Raw genomic sequence first — 17990 nt, forward strand, 5'->3', positions numbered from 1 at the left:
TTCTGATCAGTCTGGAGCTCCCTGCTTCAGCTCTATGGCTGAAGTCTAATGGAAGTGATGGTGTGATGATGCCATCAGTGACTCTGTGTTCTATCTCTCTGCTACTCAGCATATTAAGAGAGAATATATCCTGGAAAATACTAATTGTTTTCTTAATGCAACCAAAGGGAATTGTGGAGTTGATGTGAAAGAAAATTTCCAGATCCTAATCTGTTTTGCTGTATAGTAAGAGGAAACCCTCTACAGCTGAATTACATAAGAAAAAAAGATTAAAAAATGCAGAAACTGATGTCTGAAGAGAGTGTGTGTGTGTGTGTGTGTGTGTGTGTGTGTGTGTGTGTGTAAGAGAGAGAGAGAAAGAGAGACCTTATATAACAGCAATGCTGGGGGGTTAGTAACCTAATGAAACATTTTGCTTTGTCTTCTGTAGTTCCTTCTGCCTTGTCTCTCCTCTTTGTCTTGTAATGAGTGCTACTATTGAAAGCCATCTTACTTGTGGATCTCTGAATGCTAACAAGTGCAGAGACATAAAGTAAAGAATGGTTGTGTTTGAATATCTGTTGCAAAAGAAAGTTAATTTCTAAGGGGGGTTACTATGTTTTGTTTTTAAATAAGGGATCCATGCAAATATCATGAATCAAAATGACTGGTTAACTGAATGAAGAGAAGAGGGTTTTCTTAGCCAGGGATTCAGTATGTGTTGGTTGGGTTGATATTTTATATTAAGGTAAAGTGAAGCCTGATTCATCCACTTTCCATCTTATAATAGATTTTAGGGAGTGATTTTAATCGTACAATTTATAAGGCTTCTAATAGAAATCATCAAGAACCTCACTCATTATCTGCTAAGTAGCTGTCTTTTATTTTGCAAGCCAATGTCCTTGATCTATTAAGGTATTTTAACTCTCAAGTTGAGACAATATAGTTGGTTAAGCATCAATACAAGCTGTGTCCTTAACAAGACTGGAAATGTTTTATGCCTTTGAAAAAATCACAGAAATGTATTGTTAGGGCTGGAGAGCCTGGGGCTAACCCACCAGAGACAGAAAATTCCCTGTGAAGTGCAGCATGTGACTGCAGTAAGGGGGGGAGAGAGGAGAAGGAAAGGGGGAAATGGAAATGAACATGAAAATGTAGGAAATTGCAGATAGTAAGAAAGGCTCCTGCAGGGATGACTGTGATACCAGAGGGCTAGAAGTCAGGGTGAGAAACTTGAGACTCCAGCCAGGGACTGCCCTGCCAAAACAGGAAAGGCCAGATGCAACAAGGCCTGGAAATAGGGTGACTTGGAGACTGCTGGAAGGAAAGAGACTCCAGCAGGAAGACCCACATCATGGGGTTTTCCTACAGACATGAGTGACTCGACAAGAGGGTAAAACTGATGGATTTTGATTTGAGACTGAGTTCTATTTCAGAGCTTTATTTATGTGAATGAATTCTGAGAAAGGGTGATGAATGCACAAGACAAACCTACACTGAGTTTATGTATGGAGCCCTTTGAGGGTATGTCTACACTGAAATTAAAAACCCATGACTGGCCCATGCCAGCTGACTTGGGCTAAACAGCTGTTTAATTGCTATGTCGATGTTTGGGCTCAGGCTGGAGCCTGGGCCTAGGATCATGTGAGGTGGGATGGTCTCAGAGCTCAAGCTGGACCCTGAGCCCAAATATCTATGCCACAGTTAAACTGCCTCTTAGCCTGAGCTGCAGGAGCCTGAGTCAGCTGGCACAGGTCAGCTGCAGGTGTCTAATGGCAGCGTAGACATATGCTGAGGGAGAAGTTATTAGCAAGACACTGCAGAGTACCCTATAGCCACCAGGTGGTGGTCAGGATGAAGCTGCCTTGGCTACAGTGAGTCATAATAGACAACATTTCGAGAACTACTAGTGGTTTTCATTGTTGGAATGTTTGGCCACCTAGAGGCTCCTTTATTAGGGATTTGATATTTAAGAGGTTGGGTCTCCATAACTTTATGAAAAGGGCTGTGAAGTTGGCTGCCCAAAAACTGAGGAACCTGAATTCAGTATTGTCTTTAGAAAATGTAGGTAATTATCACTAACAGGCTATCTCATCATAGCCTGGTTTCATTTACCTTAGCTTTGCCTTTTCTGAAAGAATATAGTCCTTACAGGCACTTAATTTTTTTATTGGATGCATGCTTTCGAGTTTGTTTTAATGTTTTCTGGGGAGATTTGGCTAAATCTAGACATGTTCTTCTTCTCTTAGGCAGTAGTGGGTGGTGGGTAAAGTTCACATGAAATGCTTTTGGCAGCAATATGTGCAGCAGTCTCCTCCTGACTATTTTACTTTCTTTATGAACAAGTTGTTTAGAATTTAATAGAGAAAGAGATTCTTTCTCTAGGTCCTTTTTGTCTGCCCTATGAGACTTATGTCTCATGGAATTCTATAGAATGGTTAAAAATCCACTATAGAACGGATCGGATTCTCTGTTAAAATTCTGTAGGTTTCAGAGTAGATTCTATAGAACCCTATCAATTTGATCCTTGCTAAATTAAATAGAACTTCATAATAGTTGCAGTGCAATTTCCATAATCCCTGCAGAGAAGTCAAGGGATCTGCTCTCTCTCTACCCTTGCATATATATAGGGTGTGGGGGTGTGGAACTGAGTTCTGGGGATACTTGGTCCTTCCTTGTAGAGGGCAAAGGAGACCTTGAGACCTGTGGACCCAATGAGTGTGATTTGTATTCAATATTTTTATTGTCCCCACAATAATTCACAAAAAATAATTGACCCCCTCACTTCTAAAGGTGTTTGTGTTAGGATTCTTACAAGGAAATCTATCCCAAGTATACACATAGCTGGATGAATAACTCATTGTGAACAATTCATTACTATTGTGTTTGAGAATTGTCAAATGAATTTGACAGCTTTTCTCATTATTGACAAATATTTAACAAATTTAAGATTGTGGATTACTCAGTATTAGATACTAGTTAGTCATTCTGTGTGACTGGTCACTTTAAGTGACACGTTAATGTTTCTATTCCCAGTTTGGATGGCCTAGACTTTAAGCAGCTCTGTGACTCTGCTTGCCTTACCTTTGCCTATTTAGATTGTAAATTGTTTTTGGGAAAAGCTGCCTCTCCCTATGTGTTTGTACACTGCCTAGTACAATGAGGCCCAGATCTCAGCAGCAGCCTCTAGGCACTACCATAATATAATTGATATGAAGAAGAATACAGAGAAGGGCAAGGTTAGTTTAGTCTGCCTTTGATCCTTTCAAGGGCAAAGGAACTGGAAGCTCAGGAGAGAAAGTGAGAGAGGAGTGAGCCTAGAGTATTTTAGGACATTTTAAACTTTTTTTTGTCAATGGACAAGTGTTATATTTGCCTAAATATGTAGATTCCAGATTGAAATATATATATATATATGGGTCCTTTTCTGACTAAGTGTGTAGGAAAGGGGAGAGAGACACATGGGAGATATATTGACTGAAGATTTACATTCAATTTTCTCTTGTCAATTGATACAAAATAATTGCATGTGGCATATGTGTTCTACTTGTGAAAGATACACTATGGTCTGTGTCTCCTATCTTTTTAGTTTACCCAGTGCTCTGGTTTTGGCTAGCTGTATTAAATATGACATATATGTATCCTTTTCAACAATATCTGCCAATTATGTTAACTGAATTTACTGATCTTGTTTTTCTATCACATATCACCATTCTCCATTGACATTGACAAAAGCAATATAATAATAATTGGTAGGACATGCATGATCTTTTAGCATACAATTATCTTATTTAATAGCCTCAGGACTAGGTTTAAGGATAGGGAAATTTGGGTAACTGTTGTGTTTGTGATCCATCCTATAAACAACATTACATAGAACAAGTATGTTGATTGAATTGACCCATATCTATTTCCTGTCACTGCAGTCAAGATTTAACATAGTTATTGTTACAAACAGCTTGTAATAATTGTGTTCTTGCTTGGTTCTAACCACCAAGTGTATTGTCAGATCTCTGAAATGACTTGGGATTCCTCTGCTGTGTTAATATTAAACAGTGTCCCATTAATAACTACATTTCCTGGTTACCAGTGAATACAGTGAACAAGAGAGGTTCTCATAGCTCTGAAGTTGCAAGTGGTCTACGTGAGCCAAGAATGTATGATTAAGCCACATACATTTTCTAGGAAGTAGACATAAGAAGGACACCACCAACACAGATTCTATGTGACTGTATGGTAGTGGCAAACCATAGTGCTGTATCAGTATAATAAATACATTTTGAGTGGTGAAAGCAGGATTGGGATGAAGGGATTTTGAATACTGAGGATGCAGTGAATGCTCTTGACTAGTCACAGGATGGTGGAGAGGGGAGTTCATATGTTTTTGTCATGCTTCTACGAGTGACATATTGCTGCTAATGCTCCTGTTGCTTTTGGCAGAGTTCTTGTCCTGAATTCTCTCACTTGATATTGCATAATATGGGATCCATCTTTCACGTACTGGAGTCAATAGCAACATTCCCATTAACTTCAATGAGTGAAAGATTAGGCCTGATTCTTGTGTGATATGATGTGATGCCCTCTATGTGATGTGGCAAATAACACGGCTTCTGATTCTGTTACATAACTTGCATATATTCACTGCAGTGCCTGTGTGAAGAGATGGGTTTGACTATATTTTGCTTTAGTGCAGCAGTTGTAGCCAATGACTTTAGTTTATTGTTAATTTATTGTGTGATGTTATGATTAACTCACATATTATGTCATATATAATCATTGTGTGCTAAATAGAGTTAAATTGTAAGATTATAGAAGTATAAGATTGATCATTAGTTAGAAGGGATAATTATGGAGAAAGTATCTAAGTAAAGAAGACTGAAACACAAGACCTGTAAGCTGAAGCCTGTAAGATTTTAGCTTAGTTATTTTAGGCCTTACAGATAAGAATATTTGGGCAATATTTTTTGGGGGGGGAGGGGAGAGAAACAAAAAACAGTGAGAGTAATTTTTTTGCTTACAAGATACCCAGCAGTTACGTTTCTCTAATGCATGCCCTACTTCTCTGCCAAAACTTCCCTTCTTCCTCTTCCAACTCCCAAGCCACAGATGGCTTTTATGAGATGGCCGTGGAAGCACTTCTGATGTGACACCTTATGCAAATAGAGCTTCATGCCAGTACTCATAGCACATTTTCTCTTTGCAAGTCTTCTTGTGAACAAACACTCTCTCATCACTTTTAAAGAAGTGGCACGAGAAGTTCCATGTGTTCCAGAGGAATCCCAGTAATCGAGACTCATTGAAGCACTTGAAAGCTACTGTGGAATATGGTGCAAGTGTGTTCAGAAGTGATGATACAAAATTGGTGTTAGTTGGTGCCGCACTAAAAGTAAATGGGGATCCACAGATATAAGTCAGGTCAAAATTTTAAGTGACACCAACGCATAATGCTCACCTTTGTGTGATGCATTAAACGTTAAATTTATAGACATCTTTCACATGCAAGCTGGTAGCACAGCCAAGTAATCCAGTCCCAGCAAATTTCTAGTAACACACTGTTATGTCATAGGCAAAATATACTAATGTAGTTCTACATTACTTATTGGGACTTATCAGAAATTGAATCCACTATAGAGCAAAATAAGTACAAATTTTTGTCAGCTATCAGATCCTCTAGCAAGTGTACTTACAATAAGAGTTTCTGAATTCATTTCATTTTCTTTCTAGTACAACGTTATTATTTTACTCTAAGAGTCCTTCAGTCTGAGTCTGTCCATATTAAAGAAGGGCTGGCTAGAAATTCTTGCTACTCACTCGTCCCCATGAGTCTGAATAAAAGTGTTCTCTCCTGATAGGTAACACAATTCGCTAACTGCCATCAGATTCAGATAGAGAATACTAAACTGAGACTTAGGCTTTTCTCAAAACAGATACTGCTCTCTGAGTTGTTTACAAAACAAAACAAACAAACAAAAAAAAACGTTAGATGACTTTCCTGTTTATCACACTTTGGGCCTGCTACACCTCTCACACCATTTTTATAACATAACTGACTGAAATGCAATTGCCCCTGTTTTACACTGAGAGCAGAATCACGGCCAATTGTGTACATTGTCAGATCATGAAACAATCTCAGGTCTTAAGGCTGGGGTGTGTCTTTATGGGTCCAGCAGTGCATTCCTGAAAGTCAGTGGGAATTTGGGGCATTGAAGGAATGCATGACAGGGTGAGATGGGCATATCATCTGCTGTAGATTCAACAAAGTTGTCCCTTCCTTCATAGATACATTTTCTTTTTTAAAAAGAGAGAGATTCGCATTCTGATCTCAGTTATTCTTGATTTATACTTTCATAACTCTATCAAAGTCAATCAAATTACTTTGTATCCATACCTATGTGACTGACATCAGATTTTGCTGCAGTTTCCTACTTACTGGTTTTCTAAATGGTTTTCCAAGACAGAGATTTCTCTTTTTGTGAAGGCCTTGCCAAAAAACAGGGACCATCAGGGCAGATGGTGAGGCACAGCAAAGGCTGTAAATCTGAGACTCCTTGATGTAAGTTTCACCAGGAAAGGCAAGAGGCCAACTTGGAGTCACAAAGATGCAGTTAGAATTCAGGGATGCTGTTGGAGCTCACAGCTGGAAGAGGGCTCACTTTTTTTTTTCAGATCGTTAAGTAAAGATTAGAGTTTGTTTGCTGGAAAAAGGCTGAAGATCTTTTCTTTTCTCAACCACCATTCTTAATAATATAGTTTCTCCACTGTGCAAGGATAAAATTTTCATTATTAACAAATGGAATTTTGTGTTCATCTAGTGGAGAATATATCTCTGCATAATTGCAAATATCACAAAAGATAGGTTTCTCAATGACAGCCAATCTTTTAATTCTCTCTTGTAATATTTATCCTTGACAACTGAACATAGACTTGAAATGATACAGTGATTGAAACACTCCCACAAATGTGTGTTTGTCTAACCAGGAATTAGTAATGTTTAGGTTGAAGTGTTCCCGTTTTATCACAACATCCCACCTCCCAGTTCCTAATCCTTCTTGTTCAAACTATAATACATTACGTGTGCTTTGCTTTAGTGCTGATGAGAAAATAAGACCACCTGTTTTATATAAAAAATCAAGTAAGAAGAACTGTGCAAAACATCACTTGTCAGATTGGTCAACTGTCTGTGGTTTTTTAAATGCAAAGCTTACCTTGCCCACATACTGAGTATCTGAACCAGTGTACTCCTCCAGCAAGAAAAACTGATTCCACATCCAGCCACGTTTGCTGCGGTGCAGGGTTTTCCCATCATCCTGTGACAACACCAATATCCTTCCATTTTGTGAATACTTGATAGTCCTTTTGGGGGATGGTGTCATGTGAACCACATGAAGCATACAGGTCCAGAACAGAAATGACAAGCTGTAGCAAGTCCTCATTGTTTGCGGCTTTAGCAAGGACGCTGCCGGGGTTGACGTCTCTCTTGTTTCACCAGAACAAAACTCTTGAAAGGTTGTATTTCTATTTTAAAGGACCTGTGAAATGGACAAAACTTTCTGGGTGAATTGTAATAATATCTGGGTCACTATATTGTGTTAGAATATATTTACAGCCTGGTTGTTAAAACTGCATTCCTAACTTGCACATGCGGTTGCCACATCTGTGCTTGCAAATCAGAAAAGTGCACACACAAAAGGCCAATCATTTGTACAATCACTGGATTTTAGTTTGTCACTGAGGTAATCACACATACAAATTAATCTAATTTTAATATCAGTCTCTTGAAGTCTTCTCTGTCCTCTTTTCTCTCCCTCTTTTTCCCCAGTATGATTTCATGCACAAATAATTATTGAATCAGGTGATATGTTTCTTGATCTTAAAACTTAATCAGTCTCTGGTTATTTAGGCACAATGTTTAGCTGGGTTCTAAATCACAGAGCCAGTCCCTAGCTGCTGCTATGATCCTTAGGGAGAAGCCACGCAGAAACAAAGATTTCAATTTACTCAGTCACATGGCTCACCTTGGCTTTGCCCCTACCTGCCCCTACCTACTATCCCCACCTTCCCCCTCTGCACAGTGGTTCCAGAGAAGCTAAGATTTGCAGTGGACAAATACGCATGCCTCCTGTGTACCCACCACCTAAATCCTGCCTTTGCTTATAAAGTTCCTCTACCAAGGGACTTACTGTGATATACAACTGCATGCAGGATTTGTTCAGAGGAGCCTAAATGAAGCAAAGGGCCTCCTGCAGGTCCCCTGAACTGGGATGAATTATATTTACTAGATGAATTCTGTAAGATATCTATGCCTGAAAATCTCACTGGAGTCATTTTGCATTTGGAGTAAAGCTGATCTGAAAATGTCTCTCCCAACACACTCCATGGAGAAACAAAATCAAAAAAGAGGAAAAAGTCACTTTAGTTTAATTTTTCCACAGAAAACCCTGAAAATCTGGCCAAAAGCTGAATTTTTTCAGTTGAAGGCCAAAATGTTTGATTTGCAAATACCACTGAGGTGCCCCATGGGAGTTCTCCTTCAGATGATCCACGGTGTCATTCTCTTCCATGGGCAGGGCTCCCTAGCGGGACTACAACTCCCATGCAGCTATATGGTTTTTATTTTTTCTGAACAGCTGCACTCCATTATGAGAGTTCCATGACAATGATGCATCATGGGAGATGTGGTCTGTCTGGGGACCCTGCCCCAAAAGGAGAATGAGGCACCTGAACTTCAGTGAGGCACAGTGGCACCAATTCTGAATCAGAGTTGTGGTTTTCAGCCATAATTTTGTGTTTGTTTTGTTTTTCAGGTGTCTGTGTTTTTGAGAAGTTAAAATGTTCTGCAGAAAGTAGACACTTTTCACAAACCAATGAATATAGTTGAAAACAAACTTTCTGTCAACAAACAGTTTCAGTGGAAAATTTGGAGACTTTAATGATTAGAAAGTTAGACTTGATTCGTCACCATGCCTGGCTAGTACAGATCCTTGCATCTGTGGGGAGTCCAGTTTATGTCAGTGAGGCTCTGCATTGACACAGGGATCCTGAAGCAAGATCAAAGCTTTGGTGTATTTTAGTAACTTCAATCAGAGATTTATCTGAGAAAGAAGTGAAGGCTTGGAATATTTATCACTCTCTAGCATCATGTTTTTAAATCAAAAAATAAAACATTTTAATAGGTGCCTAATTTATGCAGAAATATTTATAATGCAGGGAAATTCTAATTTTCTTCATTCCTTTTTTTAATTGAAGAATTAAAGCACACAGTGAATGAACTCTGATTTGCATAAAACCGTGCATGTACATAGATCTTGGCATAAATTAGAGAACATGTTTTGTTTGAATTCTCTAGGTGTATTCAATATCTCACTTTTTTCTCCTGTTATTCTCAGCATGTTCCTATTGAGTTCGGAGAACCATGGAAGAGCTCTTCTGTGGTTAATTTGACACCTGTAAATTCCCAATTTGTTAAGTGAAGAATGTGTCCTGTAATAGATAGTGTGTTACCTTATAATTCAGACTCACCTATCTCAAATCTAATGGAGTTTATTTATTTTGTTTTAAATGACAAGCTCATCTATGTTTAGTTTTAGTTATCAGCAACTAGTGCCGGTTTGATTTTTTTCAAATAAACTGTTTCTCATCAGAAAATCCCAATTTATTGAAACCACAAAACTTTGCAAGAAATGTTTCATTTGTTGAAACTCAAATTGGGGGGGTTTCTCAGGTCCAGGATGTACTTTTTTGGGGGATCAAAACCACAGCAAGTGAGCCCAGATTAGCCAATAGGCCAGTGCACAGGGCACTCACCTGGGAAGTGGGCAATCCATATTCATCTTTCTGTTTTGAAGCAGGGACTTAAGTGTGAGTCTCTCACATCACAGCTGAGTCCCGCAGATTATTTGCTAGTCTGGAGTGGGTCTCTCTTGTTTTTCACAATTTTTTATTTTTTTAAGTTCTCAGTTTCATCCTGATGTGCAGCAGGACATTTACTGAAATCTCAAAAATGTTTTCAGGAAGGGCAAATTGTTTCTCACCTAGCTCCGTGAGCAACTCCAAATACCCTGCAGTGAAAACACATATTTGGATGTATCTTCATTAAACAACAACATCAATATACAACATTAAATTTGTTTCTGATCAACTTTTGAACAAAAATGTTCTTGACAAAATCTAGGAAGTACATTTTACCTTCTGCTATGTCTTACTTACAATGCTTAATTATATTTTTTTCATTTGTTTCAAATGTTTCAGTGTTGTTGTAGAAATGTTGTTCCCAGAATATTAAGGAGACAAGGTGGCTGAGGAAATATCTTTTGGTGGAAAAATTTAGTGAAAGAGACAAGCTTTTAAGCTACAGAGAGATCTTCTTCAGCTTTCCTAGAGCTGAAGAGAGCTCTGTTTAGCTTGAAAGCTGGCCCAGAAGTTGATCCAATAAAATATATTGCTTCATCCACCTTGTCTCTTTATTTTTTCATGTCTTTCTCAATATGCTCTATTATATTTGTGCTTTTTCCTGTTGTTAATTGAACCCCCATACATTCACATCTCTGACAACAGAATCTGCTTTCTGTTTAATTAGCAAGTTCAAGGCTTCTAGAATTGCATAATCATTCCTCCCAAATCTACATACTATATGCTCAAGAAAACACTAGAAACTGGACATCAGCCAATACATACTATCTCCAAGGCAGAACCATGGGCCAATGGATATGTCTAACCTACTCAGCTAGCTAGTGTGTAGGTTGAAGTCAACAGCAAGCTCTACCCAGGAGCAAGGTTAAAGACAGCAGCTCTAGGGATTTTTGCAATGAGGAATTCTGTCCTGCTAAGCAGTAATTCTTTAACAGAGGATATAATGGAAAGACTATCTGCTCCCACATTTTATTCCAATCAGGGCAGGTGTTAAATACTGTAGTGAACTGGCTTTCTACGTGGTGCTGCCCTCTAGTGAGTGGTTCACTGGGCTTGCTTACTGGGCAATAGGTCTTGTACTGTAGCCAAACTCTTTCATCACAATCAGTACAGAGGCTTGTGTTTTGGGAGCTAATGAACCATGGATCTAACTTTTTCCATTGTGTGTGATAATATTGTAGATGTATGCATTGTCTGTAGAGTTAAATTTGTTATAATGATGGGATCAATCCTGTCCCCACTGAAAACAATGGAAAAACCCTCTTTGATTTTCAATATGAGCAGTGAGGCATGGAGTAAGACTAGAAGGAAAGGTTTTATTTGTTTTCTTTCTAACTTGTGAAATGTGTTGGGTCAGATACTATATTACAGCATATATCCAGCATCTGTTGCTTGGGCCTTCTCCACCATCTAGTCAATCTAGTCTATCTAGCCTTTCTTTTACACAATGGAAAACACATTATTTCCTTAGTTACATATGAGTTAAAGACATTATTTAGGACACGCTATTCATATAAACACTTGAATGCACATATTGTGACCTGCATCCTTTCCTCAGGTTGCAAACCAGTTACATCTGATGATCCTGAATGGCAGAAAATGAATGCTTTTTGCTGTTTGAGAGGTCTGTGGAAGTAACCTGAAATCATTAAAATCTTCCCCTGCCGTGAATGAGTCTGATATCAACTCCTAAGGGGGTTCCAGGTAAATGAATTACCTTCATATGAAAGACATAATTCTCCTTAATACACTAGCAATTGGAAAAAAATGGTATTTCTTAAAGTCTTTTGAATGTAAAACATTCTATTTAGATTCTTGAAGCATACTGTGAAATAAGGCCTGCTGGGATCAATAGCAGGGATTTGTTAGCAATGATGCCAATTTAAATGTTACTATAGCAATCACCATGGTAATGTATTTAATTAGTGCTGCACAGTCACTCACAAGCATGATATGCGTCTATTCTAACCTTCGGCAACTTTACAATAGAGCATGCTGAATAGTTTGTTTCATTTGTTGTCACTGAAATAAAGTTCCATTCCAAATGAAAAGATAAAAATAATGGAATATAGATGCATAAGTATGGTCCATCATATCTGAGCTGACTAAAAGTAGTGCATATTTATCTGCAGTAGAAGCACTAGACAGTCTCTCCTAAGTCTTTACTTAAAAATGATGTACTTCTTGTTCGTAAAGGTTCAAAGAAACTGCAAAGCTCGGACACATATTTTATACAGAATACACTGCAGTGTGGGCCTTATTTTGTAGCCCTTACTCATGTGAGTAATCCCTGGCTTTGACTTCAGTGAAACTACTAACATGAGTAAAGGCTGTAGAATTAGATCTGAGATCAGTATGACTTTTAAAGAGCAAGATATTTGTAGATTTCATGTGGAGTGTGTGTCGTATCTTTTTTCTTTTCTCCAAAATATAAAGGATGGAGAAAATACTAACAAGAACAAAAAGGGGGAAAAATAATCAATTAAAGTGTGTGCACTAAGAAGCCTAGCTGACATGAGCCAAATCTAATGGCATTCGCAGAATTCTTTGGGGGCTTTAGGGAGACAGAAAAGTAGAATTTAAATAGATTTAATGGTGGTTATCATAGACGGTGAGTATTAATGAGCTAGTGTTATACCCAGTGGAGTTAGTGGAAATATTGCCATTTACTTCTGTGGAAAGGGGATTAATGAACAAATGATTCCAAATAATTAAAGACCAGATTTTCAAGTGCTCAGCACCTACAGTTGAGACCAGCTTTTCAGAAGAGCTCTGTTCTATTTAGGTACCTCAACAAGGGCCAGATTTTTAAGAACAATCAGCATCAGTAGCACCCTTTGTGACGAGACCTGGTCAGTAATTTTCTGACAAAATAGTTTTTATTCAGAAAATGCCAATTCATCAGAAAACAAAAGTGTTTTAATAGTGTGAAACCTACCCTGATAGCTAAGTACTTCCTTGGGAGATGCAGGGACTTGAACTTGGGCTATAGAGCCAATCCTTCTCTCTGGCCCAGGGGCTATTTAATTAGTTATATAAAGTGGAAGAGCTTCAACAGAAAAGACTGAGAGTCCTGATCCTGATAGTTTGCTGGTTAGGACACTCAGCTGGGATATGATAGATCCTGGTTCAAGCTCCTGCCCCAGATCAGGCAGAGCGGGGATATGACACTGGGTCTAACACGTGCTATGTTGTTCTGAGGTGAGCGGAATCTCTCACTCTTTACTTGTGACACTTTGGGCCAGGTTTTCAAAGGAGTTCAGTACTCAATGTGCTGCTGAACTGTTTTAAATAGACGTCCCCTTACTTTGGTACTTAAATGGGAGATGAACTCTTTTTTGAAAAATTTGCCCTCTATTGTGAACGCAGCACTGTGTTGAAATATTAGAAAGTCTATTGAATTAATGTCTATAGCCACATCTATAGGCAAATAAATCCATAATGAATGGGTTATTAAAATAAATATTTATCTTATTATTGAAATTAGACAGAGTTAGCATTATATTTAAAAATACCACAAGTCCTTGAGACACTCTAGGTGGAGATACTGGGCTAGGTTCAGCCATAGAATATGCTGACTTCTTTTTGCTTATACAAGATTTCAGACCCTTGCTGCTAGACCACCCCCTGGAGGGAACTTGCAGCAGTTCAGTCCCTGCTCCACTGAGCCACTATAGCCCCATATGTGAGTAGAGATGGCAGGAGGATATGCTGATTCATATCTGAATAGTTCCCATGGGCAAGGGCTTTCTGTCCACTGGCATAATCCTTAGAAGAGTGTGGCGGTGAAAACACCATCTTCCCTTCCCAACAGTGAATTCCTTCTGAGGAGTGGGAGGACACAGTTTTACCCTACTCTGAGAGTGTTAGTGAATGAAACCCAGTAGTTACTGACACAGACTTTACAGAGATCTGCTGTGTGAGAGAGATGGGGTTACATTAAGTTAAAAAGAATAATTTAAAATAACTGTTCTTGAGGCAGCAGCCTGCTGAATCACAGAAGGGAGGCCCTCATTTCTTTAAAAAAGACCCTTAACTCCCATTAGCAATCCTTTTTACAGGGTCACCTTTTCATCAACATGAGGGGAAATTAAAAATGTACCACTTTTAAACCTTTAAAGCAAGGTCTTTTGACTGTCCTCCTTTGATCTTTCGGTGTTGATTAAACTCCACAGGGAACACATTTCACTCTTATCATATAATTAGGCAGCCCAACATTTGTATACCATACTTTATTTACAAATTCAACAGCTTTATGGTGTTTACGGAACAGTTTTCAGAACAAAGAGGAAAAAGAAATGTTGCATCAACAGAAGAGGTTCCCTCCCCCATCCTTTTCTTATTACTTCCTCTTTAGAAATATCACTTTTACTTGACATGACAGGTCTTATCAATCATAAGCTGGTTGTCTGCACTTTGATATCGATACCCTGCATTATGTAAGGCATTTTTGTGCCTAACAAACAGCATAGCTTGAGACTTGCAAATCTGCGGATATCTGCTTTATATCCACAGATATCCGCAGACCATGTTGGCGGATCACAGATCAATTGTGGATATAAATTTTGTATCTGTATAGTGATCTAATCATAACATTCCATCTGCCAGAATACAAAACAGAGCAGCATCTAGAGGTACAGAGCACTATTTTCCAGATCTGTCTGTCCAAGTCAGCCTGTATGCATGAAGCAGTAAGAGTCATCTATGGCAACACTGTATTTTCGGAGCTCAAGTGTTGTTAAAATGTTACTAAATTTATTTCATTGTGTGTGTGTTTTCCAGATCTTGACACTTGTTCTTCCCCACCTTAGTCTAGTCCCTTCTGGTGATACAAATGTGCAGGAAATTAGCCCTACCAGGGCAGCTTCAGATTTCACCTATCTCTTGCCTTCCAGTCTGGGATATAGATTTGGTGAAGCTGGCTCTGTGCCATCCTCTCCTCTGGCATATAGTGTGACCAGAGAATGCTGGGTAATTATACGCTGTCACCCTGCCATTGATCCAAAGCAAAATAATGGAACAGCTGGTAAAGGACTCAATCAATAAAGAATTAAAAGAGGGTAATATAATTAATGCCAATCAGCATGGGTTTGGGGAAAATAGATCTTGTCAAACTCACTTGACATCTTTTATGGTTGAGATTACATATTTAGTGGATAGTAGTGCTGATGTAACATACTTACACTTCTTTAAGGCATTTGGACTTGGGACCACATAACATTTTGATTGAGAAACCATGTTAATACAAAATCAACATGGTACACATTACATGGATTAAAAGCTGACTAAATGACAGGTCTCAAACATTTAATTGTAAACGGGGAATCATCGAATAGGTGTGTTCTTTGTGGGATGGGAAAGGTTCTTGGTCCTATGCTATGCTGTTTAACATTTTTGTCAATGACTTGGAAAAAAATTAAATCTTTACTGATAAAGTTTGCAGATGACACAAATATTGGGGCAGTGGTAAATAATGGGGAGGTCAGGTTATTGATACAGAGTGAGCAATCTGGATTGCTTGATAAACTGGGCCCAAGCAAGCAATGTGTTTTCCAGTATGACCAATGTAAAATCATACAACTAGGAACAAAGAATGTAGGCCACATTTAGTGGATGGTGGATTGTATCCTGGGAAAAAGAGACTCTGGAAAAGACCCAGGGATCAGTGTTGAATCATCAGCTGAACATGAGCTCCTGATGCAACGTTATGGTCAAAGGGGCTAATGTGATTATTGGAAGTATAAACAGGGTAGTCTTGAGCAGGAATAAGGAGGTTATTTAACCTCTGTATTTCACACTGTTGTCACCTTTACCAAAATTGTGTGTCCAGTTCTGGTGTCCACAATTCAAGAATAGTTTTAATAAATTAAGAGAAGAATCAGAAAAGAGCCCTGAGAATGATTAAAGGATGGAAATCTTGCCTTATTATGAAAGATGTAAGGAGCTCAATATATTTAGCTTAACAGAGAGAAGTTAAAGAGATGACTTGTTCATAGTCTATAAATTCTTACATGAGGTTGCTCTAAGCTGTGCCTGGAGCTGACTTGGCCTCAGGCAGTCCCATGTGTTTAAAGTTACTTTTTTCCCCACTTGCCTCATGTATGCTAATAGACATCAGCCAAAGTGGAAGATTTGGCCCTATAGTTCCAAGAACCCAACACACTTACTGACACTTACAGCAATAGTGTAGGGAATGTCTATATAAATATGAGGTTGAGATTTTGTGTGTCCTTATGTTTGTCCAGAATGAATCTTTATCATAACTCCCTTCCAAATTCAAATGTGAATTAAATCATCTTCGTAATAATTGTTCTGATGACTTGTGCATTTTCTTTTCTTTGTTAAAAGCGAGTTACAAAGAGGAAAACTTGTAATAGCCTACAACTATCACCGACAGTAGTTCATAAAAGAAAATTACAGTACCTCAGCAAATCCTTATCACAGACAGTGTTAATAATAGTACTGCTTGTACTCCTGTGGTACAGGTTGTTTCAGCTTTTCTCACACTCCTTGCTGCCAGCTTTTATAATTCAGCTATACAAGTTCAGATGTTTGTTTAATCTAGTTCCTACTGAAAGTGCCAAATTGGTAACTCTGAACAATGAAGTTCTCTATTTAGCCATAGGCATAGCACTGGTCCCACTAGTGCAAGCTTCTTACACTGCCCCGTCAATTTCTCATATGCCACGGTGATGGATGACCTTATAAAAACCTGTGTAGAGAGTTACGCTCTAACTTTGGCCAGGTGGGATTAATTCTAGGGGTGAGGCAATATATCAGTCTTCTTATCCATTTAATCCTTGACCTCGCTGCTGAGACTGCATTTACTTGCACTGATATCTTTTTATGATTTGGACATTTGCTCACTAGCAGCGGGACTGAGACTACTACCTCTTTCATCTAGACCACCAAATAGGCTTTACATGACAACTGAAAACAAATGTTGGCCATTGCCCTCCTGGGCCAGATTTGAAGGTTCTCGTACTTCAGTCTGAACTTCCAGCTCAGGTTCTGATCTCCACTACGCTATTATAGAACTTCTGATCTGTTTTACCCGTACGAATCCAGAGTACCTCCACTAATTTAGTGGTGTCATTCAAGATTTATCTGTCTTCCTGCCTCTCACTGCCCTCCAGAGTCAAATACAATAAAAAACAAAGACAATGACTGCGTTAAACCCTGTTTGGTTTCTCTGACACACTTTGGAAAACAGGGCCACATTCCCCAGTGCAGTGCAGCTGCTTTGCTCCATCTCACCAGCATGACTGAGACCCAAAACCATCTTAATTCACCCAGAGAGGATCAAAGTCAGGGTGATCTACCAGTGATGAAGAGCACTTACACAACACAGCATCCCCCCAGGCTATGAGCATTCACACATCCACGGATCACCAGCATAGCAGGTTAAAGGCATTGTAAACTTCCACTGTTGGGGGTTCGCCCCTCCTTGGGGTGGCTGGGAGCCAGGCCGCCTCACTACATGAGTCCGATGCATTGGTGAATTAGCCTGGTGGGTCAGGAAACGGCCAGGAGCTCAGGCCCTCAGGCAGGGGCTGAGCCAATAGTCTTGTATTAGAGGCCTAGGCCCTAGGTCGGGGCGGGACAACAAACAATAGTTCAGGGCTCAGACCCTCAGGCCGGGGCTGAGCAAACAGTTCAATAGTTTAAGCCCAGGCCCTAAATCAGGGCGAGGCGGCAAACCACAGTTCAGGGCTCAGATCCACAGGCAGGGGCTGAGCAAACAGTTCAGTATGTTAAGCCCAGGCCCTAAATCAGGGTGGAGCAGAAAACCACAGTTCAGGGCTCAGACCCTGAGGCAGAGGCTGAGCAAACAGTTCAGTACATTAAGCCCAGGCCCTAAATCAGGGCGGAGCAACAAACAATAGTTCAGGGGCTCAGATCCACAGGGGCTGAGCAAACAGTTCAGTAGTTTAAGAAGTCCAGGCTCCTGGGCCTGAGCGTCGGGGCGAGGGGGAGACTGCGAGTCGTGAGTTGGGTGGCAGGGGGGACGCAAGCCTGCCCACTCCTCTGCGTGCCAGCCCGGGGCCCTAACAGCAGCAGGCAGCCTGCTGCTCTGTCAGTGGGGATCCTGGCCGCAACAC

The 17990-nt window shown here is 39.5% G+C and overlaps 1 protein-coding gene across 1 annotated transcript in view; it reads right to left on the reverse strand.

Moving 5' to 3' along the window:
• The window catches only part of CDH9 (cadherin 9), a 125606-nt gene that overhangs the window by 87260 nt on the left and 20356 nt on the right, over window positions 1-17990 (reverse strand). Inside the window, exon 2 of the mRNA XM_030552226.1 lies at window positions 7185-7508. Coding sequence (XP_030408086.1) covers window positions 7185-7412 — 228 coding nt within the window. The 5' untranslated portion in view covers window positions 7413-7508. The remainder of the gene's footprint in view (window positions 1-7184; window positions 7509-17990) is intronic.

This window comes from Gopherus evgoodei, chromosome 2 (genome assembly GCF_007399415.2).
Source record: "Gopherus evgoodei ecotype Sinaloan lineage chromosome 2, rGopEvg1_v1.p, whole genome shotgun sequence".
NCBI classification, from domain to species: domain Eukaryota; kingdom Metazoa; phylum Chordata; order Testudines; family Testudinidae; genus Gopherus; species Gopherus evgoodei.